At 33.6% G+C, this 19186-nt stretch overlaps 2 protein-coding genes across 4 annotated transcripts; one reads left to right on the top strand and one right to left on the bottom strand.

The window, feature by feature from the left end:
- Positions 1 to 5376: 5376 nt before the first annotated feature.
- Positions 5377 to 13879, bottom strand: LOC134254204 (kynurenine/alpha-aminoadipate aminotransferase, mitochondrial-like). 3 transcript variants are annotated; one of them, XM_062736752.1, is made up of 12 exons: positions 13794 to 13879; positions 13469 to 13575; positions 10131 to 10227; positions 8537 to 8605; positions 8200 to 8332; positions 7723 to 7797; positions 7144 to 7419; positions 6706 to 6788; positions 6454 to 6550; positions 5891 to 6017; positions 5587 to 5792; positions 5377 to 5465 (listed from the first exon to the last, which is right to left on the bottom strand). In XM_062736752.1, exons 2-12 carry the CDS (start codon positions 13533 to 13535, stop codon positions 5424 to 5426), a joined length of 1272 nt encoding a protein of 423 aa, XP_062592736.1. In that variant the 5' UTR covers positions 13536 to 13575; positions 13794 to 13879; the 3' UTR covers positions 5377 to 5423. The 3 variants fall into 3 exon arrangements, with proteins under 3 accessions (XP_062592736.1, XP_062592737.1, XP_062592735.1); XM_062736753.1 differs by having other exon boundaries at positions 13469 to 13564; positions 13794 to 13874; XM_062736751.1 differs by lacking the exons at positions 13469 to 13575; positions 13794 to 13879 and adding an exon at positions 11626 to 11756.
- Positions 13880 to 13890: 11 nt separating this feature from the next.
- LOC134254205 (BTB/POZ domain-containing protein 19-like) lies at positions 13891 to 18272 on the top strand. The gene is made up of 7 exons (XM_062736754.1): positions 13891 to 14091; positions 14919 to 15147; positions 15431 to 15484; positions 15679 to 15807; positions 16064 to 16195; positions 16542 to 16667; positions 17106 to 18272. The coding sequence occupies exons 1-7, from the start codon at positions 14009 to 14011 to the stop codon at positions 17223 to 17225; spliced, it is 873 nt and encodes a 290-aa protein (XP_062592738.1). The 5' UTR covers positions 13891 to 14008; the 3' UTR covers positions 17226 to 18272.
- The last annotated feature ends 914 nt before the right edge of the window (positions 18273 to 19186 follow it).

The following is a 19186-nucleotide window of genomic DNA, read 5'->3' on the forward strand; positions in this document are numbered from 1 at the left end:
ACAACTTCAAAGGATGATTCAGCATCATCTGATATCGTGATCGTTTGATTAAGAGATTAATATAAAAGATGCAGGAACATATTTTTCCATATGGTTAACCAAAACCGTAATAACAGTCCTAGTCCCAAGAACATGAAACATCTTCAGCTTATGTTTAATTTGTTGTTGTTGTTGTTGTTGTACTAAAATCCTGCAGACGTCAAGCAGACCAGAATAAGATTATTTATGAAAGTTTTACAGGCGATTGAAAAATTGACTTAAGGCTAAATATGTTTCATAATCCAGGATTCAGAATTTTAAAAGTTAGATGAGCTCACTTTCGATTTAAGCCCAACCACAGGGGCTTGTGTAGAGAAAATAAATCAGTTAAAAAAAATTAGTACCTCGGAGAAAAAACATGTTTTTTCTCCGAGGTACTAAGTTTTTTAACTGATTTATTTTCTCTACACAAGCCCCTGTGGCCCAACTTTCAATAAAGCAATTAAAATTTGCAATTGTGAAACTGAGATCAAAAGTGACTTTATCTGAATGTTATGGCACTGGAGCACAGGCACATGTCAGGCACGTAGCATCGATTTTGAAAGTGGGGGAGGGCAAGCCACAGAAATTTTTTTTTTACTTACCTGAAAAAGTTGACAAGCAAAAAAAAAAAAAAATGAAATTGCCCAAAGACGAAAATCATATTTCGGGGGGGGGGGGGGGGAGAGAAACCCCCTGCCCCCCCCCCCCCCCTTGTTGCTACGTCCCTGCATGTTTCGGAAATAATTTTTTAACCCATAGTATAATAATAACACAAAGTATCTAACTCCGAATTACACTCAGTACATGTACCTCCTCCTCAGAAACGCGCTCATTTACAATTTCAGATGAAACGCACTGGCAAACTTTTTATTACCATTGTCTTGTATGGTAATTTACCTACACAGAAATAAAATGTTCTGTTCTGTTCTATACGGCATGTATGTCTTTGTTTTCTTTTATCTTCGTAAACAGCGTCAAAACTCTGCCCGCCGAGTGGAACTCAACCACGAAACGGTATGTGCTAATCTCCGGCAAAGCGCAAAACTAAATAAATCAGTGAGTTTAAAAATTCAGTTTCAGATTTCAAATATGGCAATGAATAAATAAAATTTGATTACGTCTCATTTCTCATAAAAACACACCGACATTTTTTCGATGTAATTTTAGATACAGATTTTTAGCCAATCAAAATTGTCGTGCGGGATCAGCACATACCGTTTCGTGGTTGAGTCGGCGGGCAGAGTTTTGAAGCTGTTTACGCGGAGACCTTGTACTGATAATTATACCCCCCGCTTGAAAAGTGGGAGGGTATCCTGTAATCGGTATGTCCGTCTGGGGTGTTGCTAAAACGCGAAACGGAAAACGGAACGGGAAGCGGAACGGAACGGAAAACGGAAATTTTTTGTCAAACAAATAACAAAGATTCGATATAAATCAGATAAAAGAGCAATATTCTTGCTGTAAAAATCATTTCTGATAAAAAATTATTGTAAACTATTATATATTTATGAGTCATACACACCCTCCGTGGAAAAAATGGTACTGAAAGAAATTCGACCCCCCCCACACACACAAACACACGAAATAGGATTTTCGTGTTTGGGCAAAGGACATATCCCCCTTCTTTGGCTTGTCAAATTTGTTGTATGTTGGAAAATTTTTACTGACCGCCCCCCCCATCCCAATTTGTTTCCAATGAAAATGTATGTAAAGACAAAAATAACTAGTTATGATATTCAGATTATGCACGCAGTGTCGAAATTCGCGAATCATGAAAGGGGGAGTGGCAGTTTCGGGTCTGTTTAGGGGCCCACAGTCACATTAAAAATTAATTTATTAAACGTTATGTATATTTTGGACACAAAAAGGGGGGCACACCTATTACAACTTCTCAGACCTTTCCGATGAGCGGGAAAACAAACTCATTTTTTATGAGGTCATTCATATACACCCCCCCCCCCCCTCCCTAACATACACACATATGTACGCAAACAAACAAAATTTAACTTCATTGAATGCAAAGATTCTGCATTATATCTACCACATGAAAGTTTTCCAAATTTGTCTATCCAGAATTTAAATATATAGAAAGCGACTCTATTTTGAATAAAATTTTAACATCCAGTGTGTATAAGAGATGTTTATTCGAGCTTGCCGTAAAGGTTTGCCCTAACAATCTTAATATTTTTTTTTTTACATTTTATTTCTCTTTTCATGGTTCATCTAGATATCAAATATTTGATCCCCACCCAGTCAAAACCTTTTTACTATGGAAATGTTCGTTCAAGTTGACATCCTCACACTTTTTGTGAATGTAATTAACGTAGTAAGTTAGTGTTAAAAAAAAATAGTACTGAAAAATGTTGGAGTTGGAACTTATCCCCCATCCCGAATCAAAGAATTGTTTCTTTTTGTGTTTTTGCTTGTCAAATACTTTTCAAATTTGTTTATCCCCCCTTTTCAAATTCGATTTTAGGTGACTGCTATGTTTGCGATTTTCGTAAAAAAGAGACTGAGCATGTCAAAATCAACATGTATTTAATAGTGGGGGATTGAATATGTACAAGACATAACGTTTATGATAAATTTTGTGTATTTTAAGTGATTTAATCCAAAATAATATATTCCGTTTTCCGTTCCGTTCCGCGTTTTAGCAACACCCGTCCGTCTGTCTGTTATGCTTTGGGGTACCCATCTCTTTTCCGCAACTCCTCTTATACCACTAATTGAAATTTAATGAAACTTTCACCGAATCTTTATTACATATTGCCATTGTGCACCTCCTATTCTGTTTTTTGATCCGACACATATTTTGGGTTTCCCGGCCACGGCAAAACATGGACTTTGCCATTATAATCATATGGGAGGCGGGGGGTATCATTTAGTGAGCTCATTGCTCACAGTACCTCTAGTTGTATAAACACATATATAACAAAATCAGGTTTATTATAATCATCACCTTAAAAAGAAGTAAATATAAGTAAATTGAAATTCAGCAAACTAGCGTGCCAATTGCCACAAAATTAGTTCCATGTAAAACAGTATCAACATAGTGATTTCTTGTTTTATCAACTTTATTCAAAGAGTATGTGCACTGTTTACTAGGGAAGTAGGGGAGGGGAAAGAAAAAGTAACTGACAATTGCAAGATACCTTTAAAAAAGTTGGAGTGGTTCAATGTTACTGTATGGTTAGAACTTTTAAGTCATATAACATCTAAATGAAAGAATTTGATAAAAAGGAGGGCAACGAACCTCTAAATGAAACCTTTCCCAGAAAACTGTTTAACGCCGAGTAAGAAATATTTTACCTATTTTATTGCTGTTAAAATCATCGTCACGAGCTACGGTCCGGAGTCCGCTATAATATACTTATCTCCAGAATGGATAGGATTAAAAATTTTGGTCGTGGTTTTGCGTTCAAGATTGAAATTTTTTTTTGGTTTCCCAGCTGTCGGCCCCCAGCGAGTCTACTCTTTTTCAAAGCCAGAAAAAGATCTTTTGTATGCCAAAGGGGTTGTAATCCTTAACATGGAGAACCATTTAACGTCCAATCCGACGGACTTACAATTTCAAAATTTAAAAACAAATTGCTAAATGAAATCTACATTACTCTTAATGTAAAAATAAATTTCTTGGAAGTATTGTTAAATTTTACAAGGACTGATATTTGTACATAATTAACATTTTAAACAAATTTGTACAAGCGAAAAATCATTGTATTATAAAATTATTACCACAAAATTACCAAAATATTTCCCAAAGAATTTACGTATTTTCCCCAAAATATTTAAGCTCTCTGTAATGAATTTTTAAGTGCATTTCCTTCCCAGGACCAAATTGACTTGAATCAAATAAAATTCAACAATTTTACTTGCCTAGTAAACTAAGAGTATTTGCAATTCATTGGAATACCCAGAATGATGGCTGATCAATCTTCCTATTGTTTCTGAATTCTAAGCATCATAGCAAAGAAAAAATAAAAATAATTGATACAAGCAGATCGAATATAATCAAATGCAAATTTTTTTCTTCATATATGCATTGTATATATGGATAAAAAGTTTAAGCACTTAATACATGTATCAAAAGCATGAACAATTTTTTTTTTTTTCACACGGTTATGGTTGAAAAAAGTTAACTGCATTGATGATATCCATAATTTAAAGATACAAAATTCTTGATTAAGCCCTTGTCGTTTCTTTTGCGTGTCAGTATATTTGAGCTCTATGTAAGGAATTTTTCTTTAAAATAAAGAGACAATGTTTATGAAACATATTCTCTCCATGCAGTGAATTCTTGAAAGACAATTTTGAAATATACATTGTATATATCTTGTTAGTTTTCTTTTTTTTTTTTTGATCATGATGTTATAAGAAAGATAACTCATACAGGCAATCTGTACTTTTCAAGAGATCATTTCAGGATGATCGTATCGATTTAAAATAATGAATTTTACATATCCTTTGAAAGAAGTTTAGAAAAAAATAAAGAACAAAAGGAAAGAGAGAGGAAATACATTTTCACATAAACGACTTGTACAATATATACATGTAAAACAAGTACAGTACATATACGTGCACCACAATGGGTGGACAAAAACAGGTAGAACTACACTGTAGGTCAACTGGAGTTTCAGGTGACCTACATGCATAGCACGTATTAATGCTGAATTCAAGAATTAAAAAATGATCATAAAATGGCTTTCAATTCTGCTTAATAGATGTCCTCATATTCTGGTGAAAAATAAGTAAAAGATTTATAAAATAATTTATTTTCTAGAGTACTGACACAATTAAATCATAATTTTTTTGCGTCCCTTTGAAAATATGGGAGAACAAGTATTGAATCTAATAAAATGAAAAATCCACTTAAAATAATCCTTCACAGTTGTAAATTAATCTAAACAAATGTGTAAACAAATGTAAATTTGTGGTGAAATAAATACCATGACACAGTTGTACATGTATATATGCATAATCTCAAAAGTCTTACAGATAAACTTCATATTTAATAGTGTTATTTTTCTGAAGATCCTGTGTATTTGTACAATATATTCAGAAAAGATAAAAAAAAATTAACAATGTAATTCTGTCAAAAGATAAACTTTAAAATTGTGTAAGTTCAAGTTTCAACAATGTAATGTGAACAGAAATTTACAAGTATCCAATCCAAAAAAAAAAAAATCAACATGTATGCACAAATTTGAACACACAAACATGCGAAATATGTACATTTTTCTGTAAAAATAAAAAAGAAATTTTTTTTTCCTTCTGGTAAATTTTGAAAGCATATATGTATCAATTAAATTTTTCACAAATATTGGTTATTGAAAAGTGATGAAAAATAAAAATCTCATTTTTCACAGGAAGAGGGTTAAAACATACAAGCTTTGACTTTTATTTTAGTTCTCTTCATGTAATATTTCAGCCAGTCGTTGAAATGCCTAAAATAAGAAATAAATATTCATAACTGCAATTAGGAATCGATCAGCCCAAAAAATTTTGAAGAAAAAAATCAAAACTTTTCATCAGACACTTGGGATGCTGGGTAAGAAAGAGTCTTACTGTGTTCATATCTTCCTCAGTACAGTTAGAATACGAGGCCCTGATGTATGGACAAGGTTTAGTGCTATCTAACATGAAGACACTCCCAGGAACAAACAAGACTTCCTTCTCCCGAGCTTTGACAGTCACAAGTTTATACGAGTCCTCCACATTCAGCTTGATCCAAACAAACATACCCCCTGATGGAACGGACCATTCTGCCAGACCTGAAACATTAAAAAAAGAAAACAGTCACAGAGAAACAAGGAGATATAAATCTTGCAATAATATTTTTTAGGATGCAACATTCCAGTGGATTACATACCTGTCAGATGTTTTTCCATGGCTTTTAGACACTGATCCCTCTTGTTTTGATAAAATTCTACTGTATTTTCAGTTTGCTTAAAGAATCCTTCTAGACCCCAGTTTTCCAGGATTTTATGAAGGATTATCTACAACACACAACCAAAATCAGTTTTTTTTAAAACCACCTTAAACATAAAATTATTACAGATTCAAACTATTTACATTGACTTCAAAGTCTCACTGAGTCTGTATCAAACTCTTTTATAGACTTCTGCAACAAAAGTTTCATGTACACTAATATGCTGAATATACTAGACTGAGTATGAAGCAACCCTCTCATACATGTATGCATGTCCTCTGCAATGTTGAATAAATTTAAATGTATTTTAAGTTTCTCAGATAAATTTCTAGTATTTTGGGTTTCTGAGAGTATGCCTTTAACCACGTGATAATTTGCCTAAAATAATCCAGTGACAGTCAGCAAAAAACTTAGGTGACATTGGACATACCTATGTCTACATATACATATCTAAACCTATATCAATGCCTAAAATTTCTGTAAAAATCTATAAATAGCCCTACCTGGGAAATCCCATTAGCATGCATCACTGAGCACTGTTGATGAAGCTCCAGTCTCTCTAACAGAGGTCGCGGTCCAGTGACAAAACCCAGCCTCATTCTATCAATGAAAAAAAATATTGGGAGTTGGTACATGTGTTTTTCAGCATAATAAGATCGATTCAAACAGGATTAACTTATTTTTATGTTAATCTCTTTCCTATGTTTGAAAGATACAACTACATGAACACATTGCATTCAAGACAATTTCTTTACCCTGAGGAGATGATCTTGGAGAAGGAATCAAATCTCACTACTCTACCATCCGTATCCATTGACAGGAAACTGGGAACAAATGGCTTAAATTTAACATGAAACTCATTTAATTAAATAGCTTTAGGAATGAACATTTGTATGCATTTCTAATAAAACTATCCCCATATATTTCTCTGAGAATGAAACAATAAGTTTCTTCCAAGAAAAAAATATTTGGCTGTTAAAGGGAAAAATATTTACTTTATTTTGCATAAGTGAAATGGCTTTTCTTAACATATGGATAATATTGTACATAAGCATGATTAAGGTATCAGTTAGATATGAATCCAAGAATTAAACATTTTAATAAAGATTTTTTTCTTTCTCAACTGATCAAAAATATAATGCAGTGTATAAACAAGACACAGGCACTCTCAGTGGTAAATAATTCCCTTTTACCTTTGTAAACTGCAGATAGAAATAGGGATCATCTTCTAGGATGATCAGATCATACTCCTGAGCAATCTTGTAAATTTCCTTCTTCCTCTCCAGTGTAAGCCCTGCCCCTGTGGGGTTCCCTCCATTGGGGACCAGATACAGGAGTTTGGGGGCATCAGACCCAGGTTGTCTGGCCTCAGTAGGGGACCACCTGGACAAAGCTTGACGTAGAGATGAGGGATTCAGGCCATTAATGTCCGACTCCACTGGGATTAAATTTGATGTGAGTGGTTTCACCTGAAAACATAAAAATATAGAAAATACTATTATCTTCAACAAGATCTTTTAAATGTATGCATTTATGGTCAGAGGGAAAAATAAAGGATCATTTGAATTATACACATGTTTACGATTTCATAAATATATTTCAAAAGCATTTTTAGTTTTGATCATGCAAATAAAAAAAATAAAAAAATAGCTGTTTCAGCAAAACACACTCAATTTTTTCAAAATGAAATTAAAAACAATTTAATTCAATTTAACTATACAGTTAACAGATAGAAAAACTTTGAAGGATCAGAACTATAAAATGGAACCCACAATTGCTAAAGTTCCAGAATAGGCTGGGTGTTCCACCAAAACTTTGTCATTTTCTGTTACCATAGCCTCAAAAGCCTGTAAGAAGTAAAGACAAATTTGATTAGGTGATGTAAAGTTTATTGTTTTTAAACTCCATAAATAGAATAACTGTATCCTAGTTGATAAGATATTATAATACAGAACCTTTGTGAAAGAATATAAAGCAAGTGTTGAATGAATTCTTCGATTACGTTTTTACAGCACCAATATGTCTTCAACTGCATTGTATAGGTCAAAGGGAAAGGGATCTTGCAGATTGTTTGATTCATTTCACTTAAATCATAATTTTTATCACCATCAATTCAAAAGAGAAAACTTCACCATGACAAGACATTTTTTCAGCATTCAAACATTATGTTATGCTACTTAATTGTCTCTACAGTGAACACCTAGCACGCCATTGAATTTTTACCTGCTGTTTAATTATGTGAGACCTACCTTACACAGGCCATCCTGGCTCCCTGTGGTGACGAGAACGTCCATCTGACCAGGGTGATTAACTGCCTCATAGGTCGGAGGATTGTGAACTTTATACTGTAGATCATGAAGAAAATTAACCAAGGGTGGAAACCTACAACACCGATTCACATAGAAAAAAAAATCAATTTGACAATATACCATAAAATGGAGAAACCATTCGTTTTTGTTAGAATGAAGTGTTACATAGATGTGAATTTTTTCACAACTGCAGTTTGATTATATATATTTCGTTAATACATGTACTGATGTTCACACATTTTTATCAACTTGAACCAAGATTTCAATAATTTATTACCCTTTTGTTGGTAAATACTGTAAGGCACTTTTCATTGCTTTGGCATCTAAGTCAATTTTTGTTCCATCCCTTTTTAAAAAAAAATTATGAAAGTCACCCTTGGATAAGTATAAATAAGAAACCTAAAAAAATAAGAAAGACGTGTATTTATCATCTATATATATCATCTAATCTGAGTTTTATAACAAACAAGTAAAGGAAATCTTTTCACCTGAATGCAAAAATAGCATCTTTTCACCCGAGTATGACTAACTTCAAATAAAGGAAATCTTTTCACCTGAGTGTAAAACTAGCATCATCTCACCTGAGTGTAAGACTAGCATCCTCTCACCTGAGTGTAAGACTAGAATCCTCTCACCTGAGTGTTAGTCTAGCATTATCTCACCTGAGAGTACGACTAGCATCAACTCACCTAAGTGTACGACTAGCATCATCTCACCTGAGTGTAAGACTAGCATCATCTAACCTGAGTGTAAGTCTAGCATCATCTCACCTGAGTGCAAGACTAGCATCATCACACCTGAGTGTAAGACTAGCATTATCTCACCTGAGTGTAAGACTAGCATCATCTCACCTGAGTGTAAGACTTGCATCATCACACCTGAGTGTAAGACTAGCATCATCACACCTGAGTGTAAGACTAGCATTATCTCACCTGAGTGTAAGACTAGCATCATCTCACCTGAGTGTAAGTCTACCTGAGTGTACGACTAGCATTATCTCACCTGAGTGTAAGACTAGCATCATCTCACCTGAGTGTAAGACTTGCATCATCACACCTGAGTGTAAGACTAGCATCATCACACCTGAGTGTAAGACTAGCATTATCTCACCTGAGTGTAAGACTAGCATCATCTCAACTGAGTGTAAGTCTACCTGAGTGTACGACTAGCATCATCTCACCTGAGTGTAAGACTAGCATCATCTCACCTGAGTGTAAGACTAGCATCTTCTCACCTGAGTGTAAGACTAGCATTATCTCACCTGAGTGTAAGACTAGCATCATCTCAACTGAGTGTAAGTCTACCTGAGTGTACGACTAGCATCATCTCACCTGAGTGTACGACTAGCATCATCACACCTGAGTGTAAGACTAGCATCATCTCACCTGAGTGTAAGACTAGCATCTTCTCACCTGAGTGTAAAACTAGCATCATCACACCTGAGTGTACAACTAGCATCATCTCACCCGAGTGTATGACTAGCATCATCTCAACTGAGTGTAAGTCTAGCATATTCACACCTTAGTGTAAGACTAGCATCCTCTTACCTGAGTGTAAGTCTAACATCATCTCACCTGAGTGCAAGTCTGGCATCATCTCACCTGAGTGTAAGTCTAGCATTATCTCAGCTGATGTAAGACTAGCGTCATCTTACCAGAGTGTAAGTCTAGCATCATCTCACATGAGTGTAAGTCTAGCATTATCTCACCTGAGTGTAAGACTAGCATTATCTCAGCTGATGTAAGACTAGATCATCTCATCTAAGTGTAAGACTAGCATCATCTCACCTGAGTGTAAGTCTAGCATTATCTCACCTGAGTGTAACTAGTAAGACTAGCATCATCTCAACTGAGTGTAAGTCTAACTCTCACCTGAGTGTAAGACTAGCATCAAGAAGAGGAAATGTCTGTGGATTTGGCATACCTCCTGCCATGGTGATCAGAGAGGGGTTTTCCTGTACTATAGCAGCTGTGACAATAGAAAATAATAAATATTCCCTGGTAAATCACTGTCATGCAGACTCTTGAAGGATTTTTCCTTAGCTGTTTCAGATTCACTTGTATGCATGCAAAATAGTATCTGTCCTCCCTCAAATTTCACTATTACCATACAATAAAGGTGCAAAAAATATTCTGACATTTTTATTCCAAACTTAGATTTTTTTTTCACTAATCTTTTTTTCTGTAACCAAGTAGTTAGTTAGTTATTTGTCTTTCTAAATGGAAAAAAGAACAAACATTCTCTGAAAATTTTTATTATATCATATTATGTCGTTAAAATATTTTTCCTTAATTTTGATGCTTCTCAAAGTAACCCCACTGTTAAAGATGATCTACTATGTGAACTCTACATGTACCTCAAGAGTGATACTCATAGAAATTGCTAATGCTTTATTTTGATAGATTCTGTACATGTGTATTAGGTTTCAAAAACCAAAAATTCAGGGTGTGAATCTGATAGTCTCCAGTCATTATGCTTTTTATGCCCCCCTAACCAAAGATTCAAGGGTATATAGTGTTTGTCCTGACAGTCAATATATTTGTCTTGTATGTCTGCAGAAACCTTTCACCTGAAAGCTTGCTTGTAAGTTTTGAGTGGGTGAGGCTATGGCTTTTATATTTCACAGGGGTATTCCTTATGACATTAGACCTTTATTATGGCACCACCAAATTTGACATCTTGACCTTGGAGTTTGACCCACTCTTACTAAAAAAATCCTAAATTTAACCTTGGCCATAACTTAAACAGTAGGTGCCAGGGTTTTCATACTCCACATGTATATTCATTGTGACAAGATCTTTCAATGGGGTATAAATATTTGTGACTTTTTGACCTTGATCTTAGAGTCTGACCCACTTTAAAAAAACTTAACCTTGGCAATAGCTTTGAACAGTTAGTACTAGACCTTTCATATTTCATAGGTGTATTTCTTGTGACAAGACCTTTCTTGGGATACCAATGATTTTGACCTTGAAGTTGGACTTGCATTTGAGAAACTGCAATCCTTGCTATAAGCTGCCATATGGGCACATCATTGTTTCCCAGATATATCTTATTCATCTACTACCTACATGTAATTTAACCTACTAAAGAAACACATGAAAGCAATTTTTCACTGTATATCTTTATAGTTAACAGGTCACTTATGACAATGATGAAATTAGCTAATTAAACTATTAACAGGATTTCATAAATGTATATAGATGCATTCACTTTTGCAAATTTATTTGTATTGGTGTTGATTTATACATCTTTCCAGATAAGTACAATGAAAAACAATATTTGAACATTTTAGAATGATATTAAAGCGGTTCATTAAAACATTTATACTTATCTAAATTGATATAAATCGCTATTTGATCTTACCTTTAGAAGCCACCATTGATACAATTCGTAAAAAATTATCCTCTCTCTTAAGACTATGATTTGTTAGAAACCTTTTATAATCCATGATATTCTTTTTAAAAACTTGAAATATTGAACTAAATTTCCACAATGAAGGATTTCTAAAATATTAAGATTACAAATTACGGTTCAATAGCTTCTCAAATATACCAGGTTCTGAAAATAGAACATACTAATATATGCATAGTCACAGTACTTGTCAGCTAATAAAATTCAGCAGCATACTGTATCTCCCCTAACTTTAAGGTGAACACTGGTTATTATTTCCATACAAGGGTATGACCTCCAGAAGTCTTAATATGATCTTAGTTGAAAGGCATTCTTTTGCAGACTTGTTTTGTAAGCAATGAATGACAAATATACTTCTTATGTTAAATTATACAATGTCATGAATTCTTTCAAAGATATGCATGCCCAACTATTAGTTTACAATCAAACCTGCTTAATTAAGAGTCCACCTTACTGAACTTTGGAAAGTAGCCACTTAACAGGTGGCCTATAGGCTATTAAAGATACTACAAGTATTCTTAAAGCGAGAGAAAGCATAAAATACAAGAAACAATACCTGAAGCAAGTGACAAAAAGGGGGGATTGTTAAATCGAAGTTTTTTTAAAATGCATGGATCTGTAGATCTCTGCTTTATCTGACTGAATTTTCTCAAGCAGATAGCTAGAGTTTTGCAGCTTGACTGTCCTCAGTGTCCTGGGCATGAAATGGATGAGTAAACAATAAAATATAGAAACTCTATCAACAGCATTAATCACTTAGTCTTGTGTAATAAGAGAGGAGAAATATAAGCTGCAGAACTACAGCATATGGTTTTATATATTAGTCTTTGACCATAACGCTACAGATCCTGTACTGCAAAAAAGTGCAATTTACGGCGCAATATTTTTTGTGCACTTTTGGGGAGAATTTCTCCACTTTCCAGCAAGTACCTTTCACTCCCTAATTCTAAACACATTCTTTAACCAATCTGTATATTTTATCCATCTCCCAACCCTTTATAGTCATCTCTACAGGTGATAAACTCGCTTGATTTTAATTTTCTACAATCCAACAGACAATTCAAATAATGCTACAGTTCTGCAGCTAGAGAAATATATGACAGACCACAATAGATTAGAACTTGGCAGGGGCGGATCCAGGATTTGAAGTTAGGGGGGGCGCTAAAAGTAGGCAAGGGGTCTGGGGGCCGCCTTGAGGCCCCCAGTGGGTCCAGGGCAAAGCCCTGGTGGGGGCCCAGGGGGCGAAGCCCCCGGAAGCTCCTGGATTCTAGAGATTTTGTAGGGTAAAAATGAGGTCTACCGAGTATACATATTAACATTTTGTAGACGAAACTGTGATTTATGTTAACTTTGACAACTGGGGTTATGCGCCCCCCCTTAAATCCGCCACTGCTTGGCCCCCTGAATCTCCAGTCAGGTCCTATTCCAACTGAGTTATCTGGCCAAGAGTCTGTCAATGACAGGTAGACACTCTGCTAAATTAATCCTGAATTTTGATAGAAAATTAAACTAACAGTTTGTGAGGAATTACATTTGGTTCACAGATATGAGACTTTCTTTTTTTTTTGCATTGATTTAGCAAAAAGGTCTATTTCAACTTTATATGTACCAATGGTAACAGCAAGAGTACAGGAGCATGCAACAGAAAAAATTAAGTCTCAGACTGAGAGAGATAAGAACACAACACTAACCAAAAAATACTGGCCAGGGGTATCAATATACACCACTAACAAATACAGCACATTTTGTCATGTCATGAAGTGGCTTTGGAGGGAAATTGTCTGTATATACTTACAGAGAATTCTGATGGCGGAGTGCGTTCTGGCAGCACTGATCTTGGTGAGGTACCTGGCATAATTCATCCTGCAACCCTTAGCTAATCCTCTGGTATCTACAAACAAACTACAATAGATTAACTTAACTAAATACTTGAGCACAGAACCATATTAAGTTTACATTATTTATCTTACATAAGAATAATAAATGACCTCTGCATATGTTTTCTGCAGTGTTATTTGGAAAAAAAATGAAAATAAGAGCACTGTAACATTACAGATTCAGATGAATAAATAAGCAAAGCACAGAAATAATTTTTAAAATACATAAAATCAGAATGAAACCTCAAATCTAAGTCTCTGGGTCAAGGAATCATCATTCTTTACATCATTCACGTTTACTTGTCTTGTCTACTGCTTAAATAGCTCTCGTATGTTCGGAGGTAAAAAAAAATTCGAATACTACTTCCGGTGCAGGTGCTTGACAACACTGTAAACTTTCTCTATCTGATAACGGTTTTCCTACTTTCACTTGTCAGTTTTCGCTACCTCGGTACAAAATGGCCAACGAAAAATTAATGAAGGGACATATTCTAGACTTTGCAGCACAAATGAAAAAGATGGTGAATTGCAAAGACCACAGGTAAGCGTAAAACTAGAAATATGAAAAGTGAAACTATGAAAACAAAAGCTCAATTGTTTTCCCAATTGGTTTACTTATAAAGATGTAACCTTAAAAAGTGGTTTTGAATGTAACAATCATATCTTTAATTGAGTTGTCAAATAATGCGTTCTGCATAATTACTTATGTCTTATTTATTAAGCTCTTTGTAGACATTTTAAGAGCACTCAGTGTATTGATTATTAGTTATAGAATAACCTAACTGTGTATCGGGACATGCCCCCATTAAACCGGGACCGTAGTATGTTTACAAGTATCATTGTAACAAAAGAACATTCTACCTATTAATACATGTAAATATAGTATACAATATATATTCATCCATCGACCCCATACCTTTTGCACCATGCATGTAATGTATAAACTGTCCTGCACTAAATCACTGAACTCAGTTTTAATATAATATTGTGAATTATTTTATGTTTATCTAAATTTGATGATTAAAGTATGATACAGAAAACATTTTTAAAAATATATATTAATCATTTCTAGGTTCATAGTCAGAAATATCTGACATTTTCCTGGCTTTTTACGATTTTGATATTTTACTCTTTTCTGGCATGTAAAGTATCAAATCCATGAAAAAACCTTGAAAATGTCAGATATTTCGGACAATTAGGTATATGTGTAAAATATGGAGGATTATATACATGATTTCTCCATACAAACAAACTTGTTTCTTATTTATTTCACTCTTTAAAAATGATTCAGTTGAAAGTTTAGAAAAGTTTTTTTTAATATTTAGAATAAAAATTCAGATTTTTAAATTATCTTTGTTACTTTTTCAGTGACATCAAATTCTTGATAGGACCTAACAGAAAACCAATATATGCTCACAGATGTATTCTGTCCACACGATGTGCTGTGTTCAAGGCAATGTTCAGTGATCAAGCCCAGCGCGGGGAGGGGGCTCAGAATGCCAATGTACCATTTGTACTGACTGACATCTCACCTGAAATTTTCACTGCCATGATGGAATTTATTTATACAAATTGTGTTACTCTGACACCAAAGATTGTAAGTACACATTTAATGACAAATATTCTGTTATGTTATTGAATAAAATTTCTTCTTTAAAGCATTAATAGCATAAAATATACAAACATGCATGTATTTGATTCTTAGTTCAGATTGTTATTTTTTAAAAGTAACATTGCATGCATGTACTAAGCAATTAAATGCCAGCACATTATCATGCATATCAGAAAAATCTCTGTAGATGTTTATACACCAGTCTATTATGAACAAGCATATCTTTCAAGTCTGCAAAATATTGATTTTATGCTGCAATTAATTATAGGCTATTGACACCTTAGCTTCAGCCCTTGAATATGGTCTGGATGAACTCAGAAAGGTAAATAAAGTTGGAGTTTCTCATTAAACAACCTTAATTAAACAACAGAATATGTTTGTAAAAGAGAAGTCATATCAGTACACTGCATATTTGATTACATACATGTACATAAATTAGTTTAATGTTCACTTCATAATCTCATCACAAAAACTGCTTATCATTCTAGATTTACTAGGTTAATTCTTTTCCTTCAGTTATGTGGGGACTTCCTTATTGATAATCTGAGTGTTCAGAATGCCTGTGACTGTATGCAGGCAGCAGTGACCTACAGTCAACAAGAGCTGAAGGAACACACCCTACGATACATCGAGGAGCACACCGAGGTACTGTAGGCAACTGAATCACAGAATTTAAATTAAATATGAATATGTGCAAATAATTGGAAATCTAAGCAGAAAGATACACTTTTCAAATACAATAACTACAAATGGATTTGATATACTTCTTTCAAATAATATTGTTTATCAATAAAATGGAATATAAAATGCTAATAATTATTAATGTTGCACCCACTTCTTAAAACATCCTTGTTACGGAGTTTGATTTTGCCTTGACAAGATTTTAATATGTCTATTTTAGAATGTTTTCAAATCAAAAGGATTCCAAGAGCTGGGAGAAGATGCATTAATAGAGATCCTAAAGTCAGATGATCTGATGGTAGACGAGTCTGATATTATCAAATACATCAAAGAATGGGCCACAGTCAATGCTGTAAGTATTGATATTTTGTGCTACCCCTCTTATAATTAAGAATTTTCAAAAGCAGTGGGTTTGCAGACAACAAGTTAAATCTAAGTAATGTCTGATGTTGTATACAGCCAGCAAATACACCTCATTAGCTTGAAGGACATTTAGAATTTTTTTTCAAACTTCGAATTCATTTTCAAATGGGTTCCTTGAATGCATGAGACTTAGCATTAATCATTTAACTAATATGGTGAAAAAATTTCACTTTAAGAATTATTTTCTTCCAACAAGTAGCAAGCAAAATTATGTTATTTATTTTTAAATAGATATATACATTGGAAAGGTTTAATATATTTGATTTTCAATACAGGTTGTGCTGAACAAACCAATGAGTGAGGTAGCCAGGAAGATTGTGTGTTACATCCGCCTAGCTCTGCTGTCAGCCGAGGAGCTGGAGAAATCAGAAAAGGACAACAAAAAAGACAACTTAATTCCCGTAAGTGAAGATTAGTCTCTTTCTTTATATAATGTATATATATACATGTATACAAGTTCTAAACTGTGCTGAAAGACAGGCCAGTCAGGCTTTAAATCAGTAAGACCTATATAACTCCAGACAGAAAATAATTAAAAGAATATTTACATGCATGCAGATATTAGTGTAAATCACATTTATCAATTATTCATGTGAGTTATTATCTGGTAGACTTGACTATCTAGACATTAATGTTTATAATTAATTAAGGGGCACGGGCATATATACTTGCATTGCTGATCGATTTGTTCACAGTTTTGAAGTTGACAGCAAGTTTATATGTTTGAACTAACCTGAAAATTGTCTGTTACCTGCAGGAAACAAAGTTCGAGTGTTAAACCTGGCAAATTGACTAAAAAAAAAAGAAATGTTTAAACATCAATTCTTTTCTTTATAAAGGTGGAATGCTATAGTGGAGCATGGAAATTCCATGCCACCAAAAAGGGAGATAAATCTAATCCACTGTTGGTAAAACGGAAGGGAACAACAGAGCGCTCTCATCACCAAGCCCTGGAGTAGCCATTGACATTTAAAAAAAATCAGCACCAAATTCCTGCAAGACATATTGATATGTTATTGTAGAAACAAAAATCCAAAGCAAGTTTTTTTTTAACATTAAATATTCGCATATCCTGCAAATATTTGATTTACAATAATGAAACTTTTTTCTGAATTGTAAGTAGTTGTGATGTAAAATCAACTTTCTACTACTTTACATGTCTATCTATAATCATATGCATATCTCAGAATAATATGTGATGATAAATATTTTGTTATGAGCCAGTCTTTCGAAATTGTTTCAAATATTACAAATTCCAATATGGTTTTTTTTTCTTTACTGTCAGGGTATCTAAAAGGAGGTGCTTTTATCCTGACTATTGCTGTTACAATATCTATTACGTTCTGTTTCATATACTTTTGTATTAGTTGTATATACATGTATCTGTTATACTATTTTATCTGTGTTTTGAAAAATGTTTGTCACTGCATGCTGCTTTTATTTAATATAAATTTAGTATTTGTGGTATTTTAACAGTATTAACTTTGTTACAAGAGTAGCAAACAAAAGCTAGAAATTACGCATGAGGGACAATTAACACTGAATATGTGTACCAAAAAAAAAGCGTTACACGCAAACATCTCACAAGAAATAATTCTCAAATAAATGAAAAGGACTGACGCGTAAATTTTCATATGCTGATTTAATTCTTGTTTATGTCATACATTCATATGTCAACATTTGTTTTATGCATTATATTTTAATTACAATGTATTTCTTTTATGACTAAAGGTGTTTATAAATATACATGTATATATATAAAATTAATGTGTGTATAATCAAATATTGCATGCAATGTTGCACTTGTTTATAACCAATATTATCAATACATGTATAATGTACATGTTTATCAGTTTTAATTATACACTGTCTTTTGAACCAATGACAACCAAATTTAAGCCATTATGTGAGTTCTATTGATAAAATAACAAAAAAAGTCAATTGTACTTGCATGCTTTTATCAGTAGTGGTTCTTGCGCATCAAACTCCTCACTTAATAAACTTAATTTATTTTTCAGTTTCATTTTCATTTCTGCCACAATTCGATACCGCTTTTCTATGGCCAATTATACTACTTTTCCGCGAATATATTTTCAGCAACTCTTTCCCGTACCTTACACATTAACCCGGCGAAAACTGTTACCCCCTGCCAAGCTGCCACGGTTGAAATTACATGTATTGCTTTGCATATTTTATCTACATTGTATGCTGCATCAGTAACACAAATCTCTATTCTTTAAAAGATTAACCTTTCTATACGTTTATTAATACATTTGTTGTCATATTTTTTTTGTATGAACAATATCCAAAACATATACTGAAAACTCCCAGCTGCAAATATAGAGTATAGTCGCGGAAAAACAGGTTGCAAAAATAAAATCGGGGAAAAAGCGGGTCAGCCCTTAATTTAACTTCCATTCCTGAAAAAAGCTCTTGCATGCTTCCGGCCGCTCTTCTTAGATGTACAAGCAATATATATATATATATATATATATATATATATATATATATATATATATATATATATATATATATATATATATATATATATCTTGATTGCAGTTTATTGTTATTTAAATGAAGTAAGACAGACGGTTACGTAACACAAAACATTTGCAAGCTGATTTTATTGGCAGATGATATTTCTCTCCAAAATCAATTTCAAATTAAACCCATCACTGATAATTAAATTTGATTAAAGTCAAAAGAAAACAGGCCCCGTTATTTTTAGTGTGTAATAACTGCCAGCGTTTGTTTGATCAGCCCCCTCCTTTACAGCATCAGTATCTTGCTTATTTTCTCCCGCCAAATCTTCGATCAAATTTTCTCGTCTGCGAAACCAAACATGCACCCGACTTCCGGTTATTAGAGGAGCTCCCGTGTGTTCCAAAGTCTCTGTTGATGAGTGACATTTAGGTAG

The sequence above is a fragment of the Saccostrea cucullata genome, unplaced genomic scaffold (assembly GCF_032062105.1).
Source record: "Saccostrea cucullata isolate Sc308-1 unplaced genomic scaffold, CSIRO_AGI_Scuc_v1 ctg239, whole genome shotgun sequence".
NCBI classification, from domain to species: Eukaryota; Metazoa; Mollusca; class Bivalvia; order Ostreida; family Ostreidae; genus Saccostrea; species Saccostrea cuccullata.